Source organism: Trichosurus vulpecula, chromosome 3 (assembly GCF_011100635.1).
Source record: "Trichosurus vulpecula isolate mTriVul1 chromosome 3, mTriVul1.pri, whole genome shotgun sequence".
In the NCBI taxonomy this organism is placed as follows: domain Eukaryota; kingdom Metazoa; phylum Chordata; class Mammalia; order Diprotodontia; family Phalangeridae; genus Trichosurus; species Trichosurus vulpecula.
The window spans coordinates 38,193,505-38,213,405 of NC_050575.1; the positions used below are offsets into that span (position 1 = coordinate 38,193,505).

The 19,901-nt window shown below is 37.2% G+C and overlaps 2 protein-coding genes across 2 annotated transcripts in view; one reads left to right on the top strand and one right to left on the bottom strand.

Moving 5' to 3' along the window:
• Positions 1-19,901, top strand: part of SLC25A21 (solute carrier family 25 member 21) — a 765,710-nt gene that overhangs the window by 106,320 nt on the left and 639,489 nt on the right. The window lies entirely within an intron of this gene.
• LOC118844816 (biogenesis of lysosome-related organelles complex 1 subunit 2-like) lies at positions 14,056-14,509 on the bottom strand. Its single transcript, XM_036752805.1, has one exon. The coding sequence runs from the start codon at positions 14,353-14,355 to the stop codon at positions 14,056-14,058; it is 300 nt and encodes a 99-aa protein (XP_036608700.1). The 5' UTR covers positions 14,356-14,509.

Genomic DNA, 19,901 nt, shown 5'->3' on the forward strand with positions numbered 1-19,901 from the left:
AATTTTTCATTTGTCATTTTCTATTGGGAGAGCTATAAACCTTAGGTTGTCTCTACACAACATTTCTTCAATTCAGTTACTTTTGGTTGTATAGAATTTGTATTGTTTTTTCTTTGCTTTATTTATGTATTTATATCTTGCCTTCGGCTTCCCTTCTCTTAGTCCTTTTTTGTTCCAAATCTTTTATTTACTCTCAGTTTCTACTTCCTTGGCGAGATTCTTCCAGCATACATTCCTATTTTTCCTTATAAATTCTTTTTATTTATAAATTCAAGTTTAAAATTCTGATTTCCAAACTAAATTAACTTATAAGTTCTAAGAGTTTTGTTTCTCTTTTGCACCATTTTGTAGCTTCTGTTGTTCCATGATCTCGGGGACTTTACAGAATTCTCTCTGTTGAAGTTATTGGTTCATTTTCCTTTATATTATAGTATTTTTTTTTGGAGAGGGCAAGGCAGGGTAATTGTGGTTAAGTGACTTGCCCAAGGTCACACAGCTAGTAAGTGTGTCATGTGTCTGAGGTCAGATTTGAACTCAGGTCCTCCTGACTCCAGGGCTGGTGCTCTACTCACTGTGCCACCTTGCAGCCCCTGTAGTATAGTATTTTTAATGTGCTTTGGTTTCTCTTTGGGGGTTTATTCATTCTTCCTTTTTTATGCTCCTTTCTCCTAGTATATATGCTTTTAACCTAGGTTTTTATTAGGTCTTTCTTTCTTGATATTTTAGTCTTTCTACTATTCTCTTCTATTCCTCTCACTTGCCTTTGGAAATCATTCTCACTTGTTGACCTTTCCACTGCTTGGCCACTAGCTCTCACGTTGCTACATTGACACCCAAAGCTGGACTGTTAGGCAAATTCCGCTTCCTTTCACCAGGCAAGATGGTATCTACCAGATCTAGATAGCTGCTTTGAATAATCTCTTGAGGGGGGAGGGAAAGAGAGAAAGAGAGAGGGAGGGGGAGGGGAGAGAGAGAGAGAGAGAGAGAGAGAGAAAGAGAGAGAGAGACTGAGTCAATTCCAGATGGATTGGCAGTCCCTTTTACCTGTGGCTTAGTTCTTGTTTCCCTCTAGCCTGTGGTTCTTAAGCAGAACACATTGCATATAGCATCTCCCCCTCTGCTGCCCCTCCCTAGGTCATTGTTTATTTCTTTCAGAAAAGGCATGATTCTTCCCATAAAAACATGGGCAGAATCAGTGTTTGCTGCCTCTTCTGGAATTGGAGGATTTTGGAAAGAATCACTGTCCTGGGAATTCTTCTTAGCCAGGACTTGAATCACAGGTCTATGAAGTTGCTTGTGTTTAATGTGGATGTCATGAGATTCATTTCTAAGTAGTGACTCTGAATGAGGATTATAAGTTTTAGAAATTTATGGCGCTGCATCATGAATTTTGAGTTAACTCCATATCTGGCGTGTAATTCTTTTCTTTTATAGTTTTAGAGTTATACCATTTTGCAGAAAACAATTATTCCAGCATGGTCACATGATTTCATTCACGTGATTTTTGAAAGCCCAACAGAAAAGTTCCAATGTGTTAGGTGAACTTCATGTAAAGAATGTGGTGGAGAACATGAACAAGCATCACACTGGATGACTCTGGATAAACCCCACTCTATACTATTGGATGGAGTAGAGCCATATAAATGAGATCAGAGTGTCCTCAAAGTATTGAGATAGTTCAATACTTGTCCCTGTATGGTCCAAGTAAGTAGGACTAGTTATGAAAGCTAAGAAGTTCCAGGTCAAGGAATCTGATTACTTATGCTTAGAAGTAGGTCTGAATTCTAGAACTTATGAAGTCATTCAAAGTCTCAGAGTATTCAGTCTCAGAGATAATTGCAGGTAATGATCGAGTCAGAGTTTACTGAAATGAAAGAAACAGTGAACTACCTCTGTAAATCAAAGTCTTTACCTATGACCAATATTGGTTTGAAGTAACAACAGTTAGACTTATTTCCAGAATGCTGGTTTTGCTCAATACACCTCTTTACGTGTAGACGTCCCAGTTTCTTTTAAATAAGTTTTATCTCTTTTATTTTATTTCCTTGATTAAATTTTATTTTCTTCTTTATGTAACTTCTCTCTTATTCACTAATTCTTTCTGAAGTCAACCCAAAAGGAATCCATCTTTTAAGCCAATCAAGCACTTTGGTAAAATCAATAATACTGTGACTTTTCTACTATATTTTAGATGACATGAATTCACACAAAATTCAATAAACAGAAAAACAGCAAGAAAAAAGAAATCAAATCACATCAACGATACAGAAAAGGGATTAATAAGTCAAATTTTAAAGTATCTATTGTGTTTTTCACTGTGGGCTGTGAAAGAAATGAATAAGAAAACAGTCTCAATGGGTTTACCCTATCATTTGGAAAGGTTTATATTACTGTATTATTATAATAAAAACATATCAAATATGTCTAGATATATGACATACTCTTATTATAAAGTTCTATGTGCTTAAGAAATTGTGGTCCAGTTTTCCTTCTGGAAAAATATAGCAACATACTTGACTGTTCTTGAAATGCTCTACAAAATGATTGCCTTTGGGAAGGACACCTCCAAAAGTAGACATAAAAGCACAAGGCACTGTTAAGGCTGGCAAAGACTACTGTGGGAAAATGGTGAGAAACAATTTGGTTCCACTGCAGAAACTCAACTTAAAATATTGCATTGGTGAATTTTTTATGTGCACAGACTATCTATGAAAATATAACATAATACAAAATACCTATAATAAAGTAGTAAGTTATGCAGTTTTGTTTTGGTCATCCTTCCATTTTAGCTATATCATAATTAAACATATCCTGTGTGTGTGGATCTCACTATTTCATTAATTTTATCTGAATTCTTTAAATACTATGAGCAGAAAATGAAAAACCAAGAAATATTTTCATGAGCCTACTTAGTAAGTAATGAGTAACTCTACTCAGGCATTTTATTTAAGCTGGTTGCTTTTCAACCAGTGCTCTTAAAGACATAATGGGAACTTGAAAGAAAAATGTTGATTATTATTATTATTATTAATAATAGCTCACTTTAAAATTTGCCGTGAGCTTCTCTTAAAGCAACTTGTCAGAGCCTGTATTTGAATCCAGGTTTTCCAGTTTAGGACTGCCTTTTGCCTTTCTTTGTATCCTAGTGCTGTGTATCCGTTGCCTGGCACATAGTAGGTGCTTAATAAATGTTTATTGATTGACTGAGTGCTTTCCCAATACAGAATGGGTTCCTCTATCTCTACCTCTGATATTAACAAACTTTTCTACATGTCTGCTATTAGACTGCACATTGTACCCATAGCTCAATTTTTCTACTTATTAAAATTTTCAGAAACAAAACAAATAAAAAACAACCTAATCCTACCAAAGCTTGAAGATATTTCAAGATATATAAAGGTCAGCTATTACCAGAGGAATAATATATTGTGATAATATCTGGTGACAGTCTGTCCAGGTACATAGATTTTAAGATCAACTGTGACAGAATCACAGAATTTTAGAGTTACAGGGGACTGTAGAAGCCACTGGTTCAAACCATCCCTAATAAGGAATTGCTATACCACATATTAAGCAGTGTTCATCCAGTGTTTGCTTGAAGATTTCCAGTGGTCAGGAACTCACTACTATCTAATCTATCCTGTTCCATTTTTGGATAGCTGTATTTGTTAGGAAATTTCTTTTTTGTTCAATACCCCTTTTACATCAAGCCTAAATCTTCCTCTTCTGGTCCCTGCCTTCAAAGAATGTAGAATCTCCCTGGAGAGATAGAAAGCACATTGCACTTGGAGTTAGGTGAGACCAGGTTCAAAATGCACCCTTATAATAAATGGGTGACCAGGAGCAAGTTGCTTAATCTCTCTCATGCTTCAATTTACTTCTCTGTAAAACAGGAATAATATAGCCCTCTCTGTTATCTACAGAGTTGTTGTAAGGATCAAAGATGTTGAATGAATGCGAGAGTGAATGAAAAAGCATTATTAAGGGCTTTGTGCCAAGAGATGTGCTAACTTGGTTTTGCTCACTTCACTTTGCATATATTTATACAAGTCTTCCAGTTTTCTCCAAAACTATCCCTTTTTATCATTTCTTATGGGACAACAATATTCCATTGTATTCATATACCATATTTTTTCAGCCCTTTAAGTTATCACTGACTGTATTTTAGACCCAAGAGATACCATTATCTGAAGTATCCATTTATTCTTACTAGTCTCTGTGATTGAAGTAAAATTGTATTGTGTGCTTATGCAGATATATGTAGCATCAACAGACTCTGGACTGTGTCGTTTCCTTGTTTGCCTTTCCTTGATGTAATATGAGAGTCTGAAGATGTACACATATATGTATGTATGATACATATATGTATATGAATATGCTCGTGAATATATGTGTACATAAGAATTCATGATGGGAAAAAGAAAAAAAATTACAATAATTGGTAAAGATAGAAGGTGAGAATTACCACACACATTGTAATAAAAATGCAGACTGTTTTAAATTAAATTCGTTTCAGCCTTCTTTGTTGAAAACAGAAGTAAATCATGTAAGGAACTAATTCATACTGGGAGGGCCAACAAAGAATGCCAATAAAATGTATTCATAAAAATTACTACAAAAATATTTCTACCACATCTTCAGTTTTTCTTTAAATAAACAAATGGAGGCCCTTTTCCAGGAATGTTTTTGAAATGTACAGTTTAAAGAAAACTTTTCAACATTTTATTTTGTTTTTCTTTTTAAATATATAATTGGCTTTCATTTATTATGAGCTCATTTGTAGGCAAAATCCTACTTTTCGCTTGCAACAAAGACTTGACACAAAGCAACAAAATACAGCCTTTTAATCAGTGAAAAGTAAGGTCTATATTGCTTACCACCCAGTGGCATAGATTAAGAGCTGGAAGGGACCTTAGAGGCCATCTAATCTATTCCCTTCATTTCATTGATCAGAACTGAGGCCCGAGGATATGATATTTGCTCAAGGTTACACAAGTAGGAATCATCAGAAGTGATATTGGAACATATGTACTCTGACTTTAGAATCAATACTTTTTTCATGGTACCATTATATATCATGGTATATTATTCTTGAGTAACACATTTTGATAGACTAATTATCACTCATTAACAATCTCTTCAATATCAATGTCAGAATTTATGGGTAGCTGTGCCAAGCCAATCTAGCCAGATTATAATTTCTTTCCTTTACCTGGGAAATTCTTTTTCACTTGCCTAATTATATTATTTAAGTAATGTCCAAACACCATCATTTCCTGTAATCTATTATTGAAGAATTTAGCTAAAGCTTTTTATAAAGTTATTTACATTTATAGTCTGTAAAACTTTTTGAAGTAATTAGTTCCATAAGTTTCTACTCACTATATAAAATAGTACTTCCTTATATTTGTCCCAATTTCCTTTTTCAAGGGCACTTCAGTTCTAGTAAATAAGGATTTAATGATCATAATCCCTCAATTTATGTCTCTTATGATTTTTATAGACGATGAGCATATCTCCACTTAGTCTTTGTCCTTTCAGATGCACATCATGATCTTTTGAGTCTGTCCTCATACAGCAGCTTTCTATTTTCTCTTAGTCATTTAAGAATCCTTCCTCTGGACTTTCTTCTGCTCCATTATATACTTCTTTTGAACTCTGACTGATGACCAGAAATGCAAAGAAGATTCGATGTTTTATATGAGAGCAAAATGACATTATTTTGTTCCTAAGACTCAGATAGTGCTTATATGCAATTAAGGCAGTGCAAAATTTACAGTGTTTTCAGGAATCAAGATGGCAAAGGGCTGAGAGGTTTATTTCAAAGGTCTTAAGAGAAGAGAAGATAAATCAAGATATTTTTAAAAATATTTTTGATTTTATTTCTTTTTAATTATTATTTATTTAATATGTTTAGTTTTCAGCATTGATTTTCACAAGAGTTTGAATTACAAATTTTCTCCCCATTTCTACCCTCCCCCCAACTCCAAGATGGCTTATATTCTGATTGCCCCATTCCCCGGTCAGCCCTCCCTTCTGTCACCCGAATCCCCCTCATCCCCTTTTCCCTTACTTTCTTGTAGGGCAAGATAGATTTCTGTGCCCCATTGCCTGTATATCTTATTTCCTAGTTGCATGCAAAAACTTTTTTTTTGAACTTCTGCTTTTAAAACTTTGAGTTCCAAATTCTCTCCCCTCGTCCCTCCCCACCCACCCTCTCTAAGAAGGCAAGCAATTCAACATAGGCCACATGTGTATCATTATGCAAAACCCTTCCACAATACTCATATTGTGAAAGACTAACTATATTTTGCTCCTTCCTATCCTATCCCCCTTTATCCAGTTTTCTCCCTTGACCCTGTCCCTTTTCAAAAGTGTTTGCTTTTGGTTACCTCCTCCCCTATCTGCCCTCCCTTCTATCATCCCCCCTTTTTTATCTTCTTCCTCCTTCTTTCCTGTGGGGTAAGATACCCAATTGAGTGTGTATGGTATTCCCTCCTCAGGTCAAATCTGATGAGGGCAAGATTCACTCATTCCCCCTCACTTGCCCCCTCTTCCCTTTCTACAGAACTGCTTTTTCTTGCTACTCTTATGCAAGATACTTTACCCCGTTCTATCATTCCCTTTCTCCCTCTCTCAATATATTCCTCTCTTATCCCTTAATTTGATTTTATTTTTTTAGATATCATCCCTTCATATTCAACTCATCCTGTGTCCTCTGTCTATATACATATATATGTATATTCCCTTCAGCTACCCTAATACTGTGGTTTCATGAATTATACACATCATCTTTCCATGTAGGAATGTAAACAAAACAGTTCAACTTTAGCAAGTCCCTTATGATTTCTCTTTCTTGTATACATTTTCATGCTTCTCTTGATTCTTGTGTTTGAAGGTCAAATTTTCTATTCAGCTCTGGTCTTTTCACTGAGAAAGCTTGAAAGTCCTCTATTTCATTGAAAATCCATATTTTGCCTTGGAGCATGATACTCAGTTTTGTTGGGTAGGTGATTCTTGATTTTAATTCTAGCTCCATTGACCTCCAGAATATCATATTCCAAGCCCTTCGATCCCTTAATGTAGAAGCTGCTAGATCTTGTGTTATCCTGATTGTGTTTCCAGAATGCTGAAATTGTTTCTTTCTGGCTGCTTGCAGTATTTTCTCCTTCATCTGGGAGCTCTGGAATTTGGTGACAATATTTCTGGGAGTTTTCTTTTTGGGATCTTTTTGAGGAGGCAATCAGTGGATTCTTTCAATTTCTATTTTGCCCTGTGGCTCTAGAATATCAGGGCAGTTCTCCTTGATAATTTCTTGAAAGATGATGTCTAGGCTCTTTTTTTGATCATGGCTTTCAGGTAGTCCAATAGTTTTTAAATTATCTCTCCTGGATCTATTTTCCAGGTCAGCAGTTTTTTCAATGAAATATTTCACATTGTCTTCCATGTTTTCATTCCTTTGGTTCTGTTTGATAATATCTTGATTTCTCATCAAGTCAGTAGCTTCCACTTGCTCCAGTCTAATTTTTAAGGGAGTATTTTCTTCAGTGGTCTTTTGAACCTCCTTTTCCATTTGGCTAATTGTGCCTTTCAAGGCATTCTTCTCCTCATTGTCTTTTTGGAGCTCTTTTGCCATTTGAGTTGGTCTATTTTTTTAAGGTGTTATTTTCTTCAGTATTTTTTGGGGGTCTCCTTTAGCCAGTCACTGACTTGTTTTTTATGGTTTTCTGACATCACTCTCATTTCTCTTCCCAATTTTTCCTGTACTTCTCTTTCTTGCTTTTCTAAATCCTTTTTGAGTTCTTCCATGGCTTGAGACCAATTCATGTTTTTCTTGGAGGCTTTTGATGTAGGCTTTTTGACTTTGTTGACTTCTTCTGGCTGTATATTTTGGTCTTCTTTGTCATGAAAGAAAGATTGCAAAGTCTGAGTCTGAATCTGAGTCCATTTTCACTGCCTGGCCGTGGTCCCAGCCAACTACTTGACCCCTTGAGTTTTCTGTCAGGGTAAGACTGCTTGTAGAGTACAGAGTACTTTGTCCCAAGCTTGAGGGGCTACACTGCTATTTTCAGAGCTATTTCTACACAGCATGCTGTGCCACACCAGTGCTCCTTCTCCCTCAAGAACAGCCAACCTGGATTGTGGTCCAGATCCAGGCAGGGTAAAGCAGGCTTTGCACTCCCACTGTAATCTGCCACTTAATTCTTCCCACCTGGTGGGCCTTGGAGCTGGAAGCAACTGCAGCTGTAGCTCTGGAAGCAACTTCAGAGCTGTACCACCTCTGCCGCCCTTGGGGTGGTGGCAGAACCCCTTTCACTCTGTCCCAGCAGTTTTTCCCACTAACCTGCTCTATTGTCTTTGGTGTTTGTGGGTTGAGAAGTCTGGTAACTGCACAGGTCAATGATTCAGGGCCCTGTGGCCTGTTCTGCCTGGCTCCTGGTCTGTTTGGTCCTGGTGCAGCCCACACTGGGCTGTGTTCTGCTCTGCTCCCAGCTCCGTGCAATAGACCCTACCCAGAGACCGTCCAGGCAGTCCTGGCCTGGAACCCTGCTTCCCTCTGCTGTTCTGTGCATTCTGCAGTTCTAGAATTTGTTCAGAGCCATTTTTATAGGTGTTTGGAGGGTCCTGGGGGAGAGCCCTAGGCAAGTCCCTGCTTTCTAGCTGCCATCTTGGCTCTGCCCCAAAATCAAGTTTTTTTTAAAAAAGAAACATTATGTCTTAAGTATTATACTTAGACGAAGTCAGAGTCATCTCCTTGTAATGAAAGATCTAAGCTAATAACAAGTGGTAATTTCTGTCTTGGCAGATCAGGATACCCTCCCCCACAAAACACACACACACACACACACACACACACACACACACACACGCGTAGCCCATCTGTCATATGTTTCCTTAAAAATAAGACTACCAAACAATTTTTTTTTTGTGATGAGTTGTACTGGGCTACTGCAAGAAGGGGAATCAGAAAGCATAGTGTAAGGGAATGTTTCAAGTGATATGAAATGATGGTAAATAGCATTAGTAAACTGTGTGCAATAATTAGGGTAGAGTAAAGGGATGTGGGGAGGCAGTTTTCTGTTTGAGCTGAGGCTTTATGCTGAGCAAAAAACTAGGAAACAAACTACTGCTTAGCATTACCATCTGTTAATAAAGACCTGATAATGGCCTAATTCTATTATATTTCAATGTGTTAATTCCCAATGTCACTCTAAGGTCTGTCTGATCTGTAATTCTATCCACCACATTTTATCTTGCCTGGTATTCTTTAGTTGTTAAGTTTTTTTGTTCTTTCTTTCTTTCTTTCTTTCTTTCTTTCTTTCTTTCTTTCTTTCTTTCTTTCTTTCTTTCTTTCTTTCTTTCTCTCTTCCCCATTGCTGTGATATTTCACAGTTTCTTCCATTCATTGGCAGATTTTTTTTTCCATTTTCTTGTGTAATAGGATTGAAGGCCAATCACCTGAAGGTAGGAGGGTAACCTATCTGTGTTAGCCTCCAGAAACAGCAAAAGTGTCATTGCCCCAGAAAGAGGACTGTCTGCTCTTTCCTTGTCCTTAAAGAGGACAGTTGAAATTTCAGGAAGAGCGAAAAGTGTGCATGATGACATAGGGATGATCAGAGATGCTGAGCTTGTAATCCAATTGAAATCAGGTAAACAGAAGTGAGGAGGAGACAAGAAAGAGGCTGGAGAGAATGACTAAAGGCAGAGTAGTGGCTACCATGGTTGGTATTTGAAGACAAATACCGATTATTGCCACCACCACTTTGCCTGCCACAGCCAGATGAAACAGACTGAAGTCAGAGCAAGAAATATGTCTGATCAATTCTGAACTTCCCCTGATAAAGAACAAATGGTAAAGTATCTGCCTCCCTTCTTCACCTTCAACTTCTCTTCCCTTTCAGGGAGAGTGATGTTCTAAAGCTTATTTGTTCTTTTAAGTTTTTTTACAATTTCTGTTTAATTTTGAATTTGCCGCTTATGTAAAATGATGCATCATGATTTTTTGTGGTCTATTTGCTGCATTGTTTTGAAGGGGAATTTAGAGAAGAGGGCTGTGACAGTGAGATTTACAGGCAATGGTGAGTGGAATTGAATGGGATTTCTTTGTGTAAATTATCAGAGTGAAAGTTTTTCTCATATTTCCTCCTACTCCTAATCTCAGACCAAGAAAGGGGTCTGCCTTCTGACCACATTCCATCAAAAAGGCAGTCATAAATGGTCAGGAAGACCGTCAGTTAATCAGTTGATAATATGTCTTAAGAGCTCACTATACTAGGTACTGGGCTAACAATTGCAGATGCAAAGAAAGACAAAAGATAGTCTCTGCCCTCTAGAAGCATATAATCTAATGGGAAAGACAACATACAAACAAGCTATAAACAGGATAAATTTGGAAATAATGTGTGTGTGGAGGTGGGGGGGAGGGGGAGGGAATGGGGAGGGGAGGAAGAAGGAGGGAGGGAGTATCCCTGAAATATGCCACATTTTATATCAATTGTTCTTGACATTATTATTTTGGCATAGTATAAATAGAGAAACAGAAAACAGTTTCCCATGGAAAACATCAAATAATCTAGTTTTCTCACTGTACTTGGATCTATTTAATATGTATTCAAGTACATTAATTATCATCAGTGTGGAAATGAGTAAAAGGTTTTTTGACTTTGTGATTGTAAAGGCTTTTTAAATGTTATAGCATTTTCAGTTGGCTTTTTTAGTTATATCAGATCAGTATTGATCACCCTCCTCTTTGTGAAACTGTTTTCTCTAGGTTTTTACGACATTACTTTCCAGTGCTTCTCCACCTACCTATCTAATCACTCATTCTTAGCTTTCTTTGCTGGATCTTCATACGCCAGGTCTGCTAGCTATGCATTTCCCATAGAACTTCTGGCATCCTTTCTCTTCTCCCTCTATACTATTTCACTTGATTTTTCTTTGGACTCAATTATCATTTTAATGCATGATTCCCAAATCTACTTTTCTAGCACTAACCCCTCTCCTGACTGCCCAAGTCGACTCTCACACAGCTTATTGAAGTATTCATTGAACCAAAACCAAACTTATTATCTTATACCCCAAACCTTCCTAACTTCCCTATCACTGTCAAGGGTATCACTGATGAGGTGCTGGGACCTGGACTCATAAAAGGAAAAGACCATGTCTTTGAAAGCAACCCAGTCCCTGAATTTTCTTATACATATCAGCAGCCCAGATCACTGGCTTCTCCCCCAAGGCATCTCACCTACCCCAGCCCAACTAGATACTTGACAGTCCTTTCACAATTGCTTTTGGCCCACCCCAGCTATTTACCACTCCTTAAACCCATCCACTGCCCCTTTTTATATATATAAGTTATCAGTCTCACTCCCATTAAGCTGCAGATTCACTAGGAGTCTAGATCCCTCTATGTTGGCTATATAGCCCCCACTTCGATTGGAAGAAGGTTTGAGTGCATCAGTTCTTTCCATATAGACACCACCCTGTACCCTGACATTTTGGGGTTCATAGCAACTCCAAACTGCATCATCACCATTTTCCCAGACATCCAGATTTGCAATGTAAGTGTCATATCCTCCTCCTTTCACTCTTTCTCATCCTTCATATCTATTCAGCTGCCAAGTCCTGTGAATTTTACCTTTGTAATGTCTCTCACATATTTCCTCTTTACTCCCCTGACACAGCTATAACCTTAGTGCAGACTCTCATAACCTCCCACATGCACTATTGTAATAGCCTGTTATTTGGTTTCTCTGTCTCAAAACTCTTCCCATTCCAGTCCATTCTCCACTAATGACAATGTGATCTTCCTAATGTGCAGGTCTGCCCATGTCATCTTCCTATTCACTAACTTCCAGTGTCTTCTTATCATCTCCAGGATCAAATATTCAGAGCCTTTCAAAACTTGCACTCCTCCTCTTCTCATCATCTTGTATATTCTCTCACCCTGCCCCCAACTATTTGATTTAGTGACACTGGCTCCTTACTGTTTCTCAAACATGGACACAGCCCCTCCTGACTCTGACATTTTCACTGGCTGTCACCTGGAACTCTTTTCCTCCTTCTGGACTTCCCTAGATTTCTTTCAGTTCCCGTTAAAATCTTACTTCATATAGGAAGCCTCTCCCAATTGTCCTTTATTCTAGTGTCTTTGATCTGTTTATTATCTCCAATTTATTCTGTATATAGCTTATTTGTACATAGTTGCTTTCATGTTGTCTTGCCCATTAGACTGTAAGCTCCTGGAGAGCAGGGTTTATCTTTTACCTTTCTTTGTATCTCTAGTATTCATCCCAATGTCTGACTCCTAGTAGGTACATAATAAATATTTATTGATTGACTGACTAACAAGTTTATATTTTCAACCTTGGATGTTTTTGGCATACTCAGCCAATTTCTTGTTTTATTATGTTTATAGGATTTTTTGGTCATACAAACTATTAATCTTTTGTAAAAAGTACACAAACATACTTTATTCTATATTTCAAGGGATCTCTGTTGTAGATTTTCCATTTGGTAAAAGGTATGTGATGCCTCCTGTTAATAAAGGTGGGATAAGACTTGCTCCTGAGAATAAGCTGGTAAAGTGTTTTGCTCACAATCCCTGTGTCACAATGAAGCATTTGAGACAATAATTTTGAGTCTTATCTAGCCTTTATGCTTTCCAGTTTTGCAGAGAAGCTAGTTTGTCACTTGTCTGGACATAACTGTTCAGCCATTTATTACATTGATGATATCCAAGCTTTCTCTTTCTCCTCTGTTCCAATTTTCACTGTTTATACTTTTTGCAACCCTATTGATGACCAAACATTTTCCATATCCTCTTTCTTCAGATATTCTCTCTCTCCTCTGCTTTCTTTGTTTCTCAAGCCTCTGTAGCAAAGTTGTTGATTGACGTTGAATTGTTTATCTTGTTTTTTCTACCACTTTGATTCCTTGTATTGTCTTAAACTTTTGACTTTTCCTCTTAACTTCTGATTAAGGGAATCTGCGCTTATAATATATTTTTGTTTCCCACATTACTTTTTTGTTGGCTTTATTGGGGCAATGTGGTGTTGACCTTTTCTTCTCTTCCTGCCAGCTAGATGTAAATTTTAAATGCCTTTTCATGAGTCCTCAATATCTTTTTCAAGGTATTTTTGACATGGTGATGTTTGATGCCTCTCCTTAAAAATATTCCTTGATTCCCTTTTGCTTTTATGTTTTATTTTTACTGAGACAATTGTTATCAGATATTCTTCTGTGTGAAGTTCCTTTCATGTTTTTATATTTTCTGTCAAATGTTGTGGGCCAATTTATTCTTTCAGAATGGTTTTACAAATTCTGAATTTAATTAAACTATTTTGACAGGGTGGTCTGCTAGTTGGAGGTGTGCCATCAAAACTCAGCTTTTTGAAATTTCATTTTAATTCTTCAAATTCATTTGAAGTATTTGCATTATTTTTGTCACCCATTTCATTTTTTTAAGTTTTGGTAATCCATTATGCTGTCTGTCAGAAATTCATTGTTCCATCTTGATTCGTAGCCTAAGTAGGAGTCGTTCCTTAAGGGGACAGTGTTGCTTTTCTTCTCTGCTGGAGGAGAAGCTATTGGGAGAGAAGGTGATATGAACTGTGTCACTGGGGTAAAGCTACATGTAATTTTTTTTTCAGGGTCATATGTTGGCATTTATTATTTAAGTTCAAGAACAGGTTGTGAAAGGGGTGGGTGTGGGAGGGCCTAGAGGAGAGGGAGGGAAGAGACAGGGAGACCAGAGTCTCTCCTCTGTGTCTGCTCTAGACGGGGTTGATCCTGATTTCTGAGCCTTGGTCCAGGGCACACAACGAAGCACGCGATTAAGATGAGGTTGGGGGGGGGGGTACAGGTTTAGGAAAACACGGCGGGGGTAGGGGTGGCCAGAGTTACACATCCAACCAGAGGTGGGGGCTGGGATTCTCCTTGGATCAGCAGCACGGCTTCTTTTTAGGAATTGAAGCATAGTGATAAGTTCCATCCCACTTATTTCAGCTCTTATAAAATATTCTTGTAGTTAGAAGTTTGAGCTAAAGAATTCTTTCATCGCCTCTCTAACTTCTTGTACTTTGCTTCTAGTTTCTTTGAATATGCATCCAATTTGTAAGCTGCCTGCTCAAGAGCTGCTACTTGCTCCTCAGTTAGAGTGATCTGATCCAGATAAGGCTGAAGTGCTGCATATTTCTGGTTTAAGTCCTTTAGGTTTCTACTTATGTTTACTGCAATATCTTTCATTTCTAGATACTTCAAGCTAGTCAGTTTGTTCATATTTTCCAGAAGTTTATAGTCTTCACTGGTAGCTGTGAGCTCGCCCGTCAGGTACGTGGCCATTTTGGAGAACATGTCCTGGCATAGCCCCGTGATGTCCGCCTTGGCGGGCTCCGTGGCCTCCTCCGCTGTCTCCACCACGGCATCGTCTAGGCCGGGGAAGGGAGGTAGGAGAAAGGATGGAGGGAAGGATGGGATGGCGAAGAAAGGGGAAAGGAAGGGGGGAAGGGAGGGGAAGGGAGGGGGAGGGAGGGGAAGGGAGAGGGGCAAGAGTGGAAGGAAAGGGAGAAAAGGGGAAGAGTGAATAGTCTGAGGAGAAGATATAAAGGGACAAAGCTACATGTAATTTAGGAGAAGACTTTGAGAGAGCATGAATGATTCAAGAAAGATTAGCAAGGAAGAGGGAAAGAGGCAAAAGCATAGAGAGAGCTGGCTGCTACTTACCAGTATTTGAGTACCTGCCTCGACTTCTGCTGCCACCAATTGGGATCTTGAAAAGGGAATATCTGGAGCAGGATTATTTTGAGACAATCTTTCTTTCTGGGTAATGATCTACCTTAATTCTTTTATCCCCCACCTTCTCATTGCTGGAGAGGACTGATGTTAAATACAATTTTTACTTGTTTTTTATAAAATCAGCATACATTTCCTGCTTTAATTATACCATTACCAGCTTGTTGTAGATGAAATTTGACTGATCATAACTTCTCTGGTTTGTCTATTTGTAAATTGGGAGTTTCAAAAGAGTGCCACTCTGGTTCGGTATGCAGACAAAAGTGAAAGGGCAGGGAGCAAGGAAGAATAAATCTCCCTGGCTTGGGGCTGAAGAGTGAAATGAGAGGGAATCACATTGATATTGATTTCCTACATTTATAAATCTTTCAAATTAGGGTAAGCATGAATCCTGGGAGTTAAAAATAGCCATTGAATGATTTAAGAGTAAGGAGGGCTAGGCTTTATTAATAGTTTTCCTCCATGAATGCGCTGGTAAATCTGTCTGTAGGGAAGGAGCCTCCCACAGCAATTACAGAGTAAGTTGAGTAAGTTAGGTCTGGTGGCAGGAGAAGGAGAGTGACGACATTATACTGGTGACACTCACATTCCAAGAATGGGAATCTGAGTGGGGGGGGGTGGGGAGAGAGAGAGAGAGAGAGAGAGAGAGAGAGAGAGAGAGAGAGAGAGAGAGAGAGATCACATGAAGATATGAAGATATATTGGAGTCTAACATAGGGCAATCATAAGAAATAACTTTATCCTTAAGCTGAGATTGAATGAAATGAAATCAAGGAGCACCTAAAATGTGAAGAGGGTTGAACAACCTCAGGTCACTGAAAGTCTTCATGTAACACAAATGCCAGAAATTTCATAGCAGAGCATCTCAGAATATTGTTTGTTCAAGATGAGAAAAGGTTACCTAGCAAGCCTCTGCAGGAGGAAGGAAGAGAAATCTCATAAAACAGTAACCACTCCCCATCTATTCCTGAAATATCTATTTCCAATTCAGATTTGACATATTTGCTTAATAATTGTTTATTGATTGATTGATATAGTGAAAACACTTATATCCTCAGTTCATTTCATGTTTTCTTTTGGTATGCTGACTCTTAATTATCAGGATGATTTGCACTGATTCATTTCCAACAGGTGGGATATGAATATCTATGATTTTTTCTGGTATACATTGGCTTCTTGTGGCACCAGAACATGAATGAGCATCACTTGGTCTGCTCTTTTCCATGTTAAGCTGATCATCTCTGTGGTTTTGAGTTGGGCTAGCATGTATTGCTGTGCCAGTCTATCTAATTCTTTGACTCTTAGGAGTCACATTGACTGGTCTAGTTTTATCTGTCATATCACCAAAACCCTGTAGTTTCAGGTTACTGCCAGCCTTTCATATCAATCAAAGGTCTTGAGTCATAGAAAGCCTTAGATGCCTGTCATCCTGATACACATCATACTGCTCTGCCAAATTCCCCCAATCCTTCAAAGCATTGATGCTGAGTTGGGCTTTATGGGGTTATTATTAGTAGTAGTAGCATTACTGTTCATATATTTAATATATAGTATTTAAAAGTTTGCAAAACACTTTCTTCATAAAAGGCCTATGATAAAAAATTAGATATGGTGAATTTAGGCCTAAATGTCAAATAAAAACTTAAATATTATGAAATCTATTAAAATAGTGATTCACTTTCACAGGGAAAGAGAGGTTAAAAAACCCCATTTATCCCTTGAAAGATGTAAAAATCACTTAGGAAACAAAGAATGGGGATGATTTCTAAATATTTTTGGGGAAAGGAACTGTTTAATTTTTCCCCTTTTTCGTGATGGTTTTTAGAAGTATCTTTAATTTTTGTTGATTCTATGGTTAAATCTAACTTAAATCTAGATCAAAATTTTTAGAAGTTTATATGGCAGAAACAGACGTCTGAGAAGTTCTGAAGTTGTAATGGTCATGGATGAATGATTACCCCTTGTGTGAAAAAAAAAAAAAATTTTCCACCATCATTGTGTTTGCTTCAGATTCTTAGCATGTGTTTAATTGGAGGTCAGTGCTCCATAGCAGCTACATGTCATAAAGATGGTTATATAAGGTGTATAAAGCAATTCTGTCATGTGTGTATGCTTTCCCCCTAATGTTCTAAATGGAAAAACAGTAAACACATTTTATAAATACGAAGACATGTTTTTATGAAAGTATGAGTTTATGTGATTTTGTGGAATTTAAAGTATGTAGATTGATTCTGGTTAGGATAAACTGCTATGTTTAGTGCAAGTTATTTCCATGATGCCATATATGCAGTAGGTAATAAATATTTGTGGAATTATTTGTGTAAATGAATGAATCACTTTTTTTCCCACAAGACGAATGTTTTTCCAATATATTTAATTTATTTCATTAAATATTTTTATTATGATTTCATTAAACATTTCCTAATTACATATAAAACATTTTAAACATTAATTTTAAAAAAGTTTAGTTCCAAATTATCTCCCTCCTTCCTTCTCCTTTTCGTTCCTTGAGAAAATACTATTTCATATTCTTTATACATGTGAAGTTATGCAAAGCATAATATGGTTAGCCATGTTGCAAAAGAAAACACAAAAATATCCTAAGAAGATAAAGAAAGTAAAACAAAAATGCTTCAATCTGCATTCAGAGTTCATCAGTTCTCTCTCTGGATAGCACTTTTTGATCAGGGCCCCTTTGGAAATTGTCTTGGATCATCGACTTGATTAAGTAGCTAAGTCTTTCACAGTTTATCATCCTTAAAATATTTCCTTTACTGCATACAGCATTCTCCTGGTTCTCACTTTTCTTTGCATCAGTTCAAAGAAGTTTTTTTGGGATTTTCTGAAACCAACCTGCTTGTCATTTCTTGTAGCACAATAGTATTCCATCAAAACCATAAACCACGACTTATTCAGCCATTCCCCAATCAATGGACATCCCCTCAATTACCAAATCTTTGCCACCACAAAAGAGGTGTTACAAATATTGTAGTACAAATAGGTCCTTTCCCCTTTTCTTGGATTTCTTTGGGATACAATCCTAGCAGTGATACCACTGGGTCAAAGGGTATGCACAGTTTTATAGCCCTTTGAGTATAGCTCCAAATTATTCCCCAGAATGGCTGGACATTTTCACAGCCCCACCTACAGTGCATAACTGTTTCAGTTTTTGTCATTTTCCTTTTCTCTCATTATCCAATCTGATAGGTATGAGGTGGTATCTCAGAATTGTTTTAGTTACTATTTATTTAATCAGTAATGATCTAGAGCACTTTTTATGTGACTATTTTAGCATTGATTTCTTCTTCTGAAAACTGCCTGTTTATATCATTTGACCATTTATCAAATGGGGAGTGGCTTTTATGCATATAGATTTGACTCATTTCCCCATATACTTAAGAAATGAGGCCTTTATTAGAGAAATTTGCTGTAAATTCCACCCCCTCCCATTTTCTGTTTTCTTTCGAGTTTGGGCTGCATTGGTTTTGTTTTTGCAAACCGTTTTAAATTTAATATAATCCAAATTATACATTTTACTTCCCATCATTCTCTCTATCTCTTGTTTTGCCATAAATTCTTTTCTTATCCAAAGATCTGACTGAAACATTTTCCCATGCTCTCCTTATTTGCTTATGATATCACCCTTTATGCCTAAATCATTTATCCATTTTGATCTTATCCTGCTATATAGTATGGGGTGTTGTTCTATGCCTAGTGTCTTTCTTTTCTTTTTTCCCTTTTCTTTTTTCTTCTTTTAAATTTATTTATTTTTAGTTTACAACATTTATTAAAGTTCCACAAGGCTTTGAGTTTCAAATTTTCTCCCTTTCTCTCTCCTCTCACCTCCCCATTCAAGACAGCATGTAATCTGATATAGGTTCTACATATATCTTAACATTAAACATATTTTCATACTTGTCAGGTTGTAAAGAGGAATTATAACCAATGGAATGAACCATGAGAAAGAAGAAACAAAACAAAAACAAAAAAAAAAGAGAGAGTGAGGAAATGCTTCAATCTGCATTCAGACTCTGTAATTCTCTAGATGTGGATCACTTTTTCTATCATGAGTCTTTTGGAGTTGTCTTAGAACCTTGCATTGATGAGAAGAGCCAAGTCTATCCAAGTTAGTTGGTGTCTATAATTGTGTATAATATTCTCCTGATTCTGCTCCCCTCACTCAGCATCCATTCATATAAGTCTTTCCAGGTTACTATGAAGTCTGTCTGCTCCTCATTCCTTATAGCACAATAGTATTCCGTTACATTTATTTACCACAACTTGCTTGGCCATTCCCCAATTGATGGACATCCTCTTGGTTTCCAGTTCTTTGCCACCACAAAAAGAGCTGCTCTAAATATTTTAGTACATTTGGGTCCTTTTCCTACTTGTATGATCTCTGTGGGATACAGCCCTAGAAGTGGTATTACTGGGTCAAAGGGTATGCACATTGTTAAAGCCCTTTGGGCATAGTTCCAAATTGCTCTCCAGAATGATTGGAGCAGTTCACCACTCCACCAGCAATGCATCAGTGTTCCAATTTTCCCACATCGTTTCCAGCATTTACAATTTTCCTGTTTTGTCATGTTAGCCAATCTGACAGGTGAGATGTAGTACCTGAGAGTTGTTTTGATTTGCATTTCTATAATTAATAGTGATTTAAAGTCTTTTCCCATATGACTATAGATATCTTTAGTTTCTTCCTCTGAAAACTGTGTGTTCATATCCTTTGACTATTTATCAACTGGGGAATGACTTGTATTCTTATAAGTGTGACTCAGTTCTCCATATATTTTAGAAATGAGAGCTTTATCAGAGACACTGGTTGTAAAATTCTTTGCCAATTTTCTGCTTCCCTCCTAATCTTGGTTGCATTGGCTTTGTTTCTACAAAAACTTTTTAACTTAATGTAGTCAAAATTATCCATTTTGCATTTCATACTGTGCTCTTTCTCTCTCTTGTTTGGTCATAATTTCTTCCTTTCTCCATCAATCTGACAGGTAAACTATTCCTTGCTCTCCCAGATTGCTTATGGTATCAGCCTTTCTATCTAAATCATGAACCCATTTTGACTTTATTTTGGCATATGGTGTAAGATATTGGTCCAT

Excerpts from the sequence above, each read along its gene's own strand:
- LOC118844816 (XM_036752805.1), bottom strand. The coding sequence starts at position 14,355 with ATGTTCTCCAAAATGGCCACGTACCTGACGGGCGAGCTCACAGCTACC.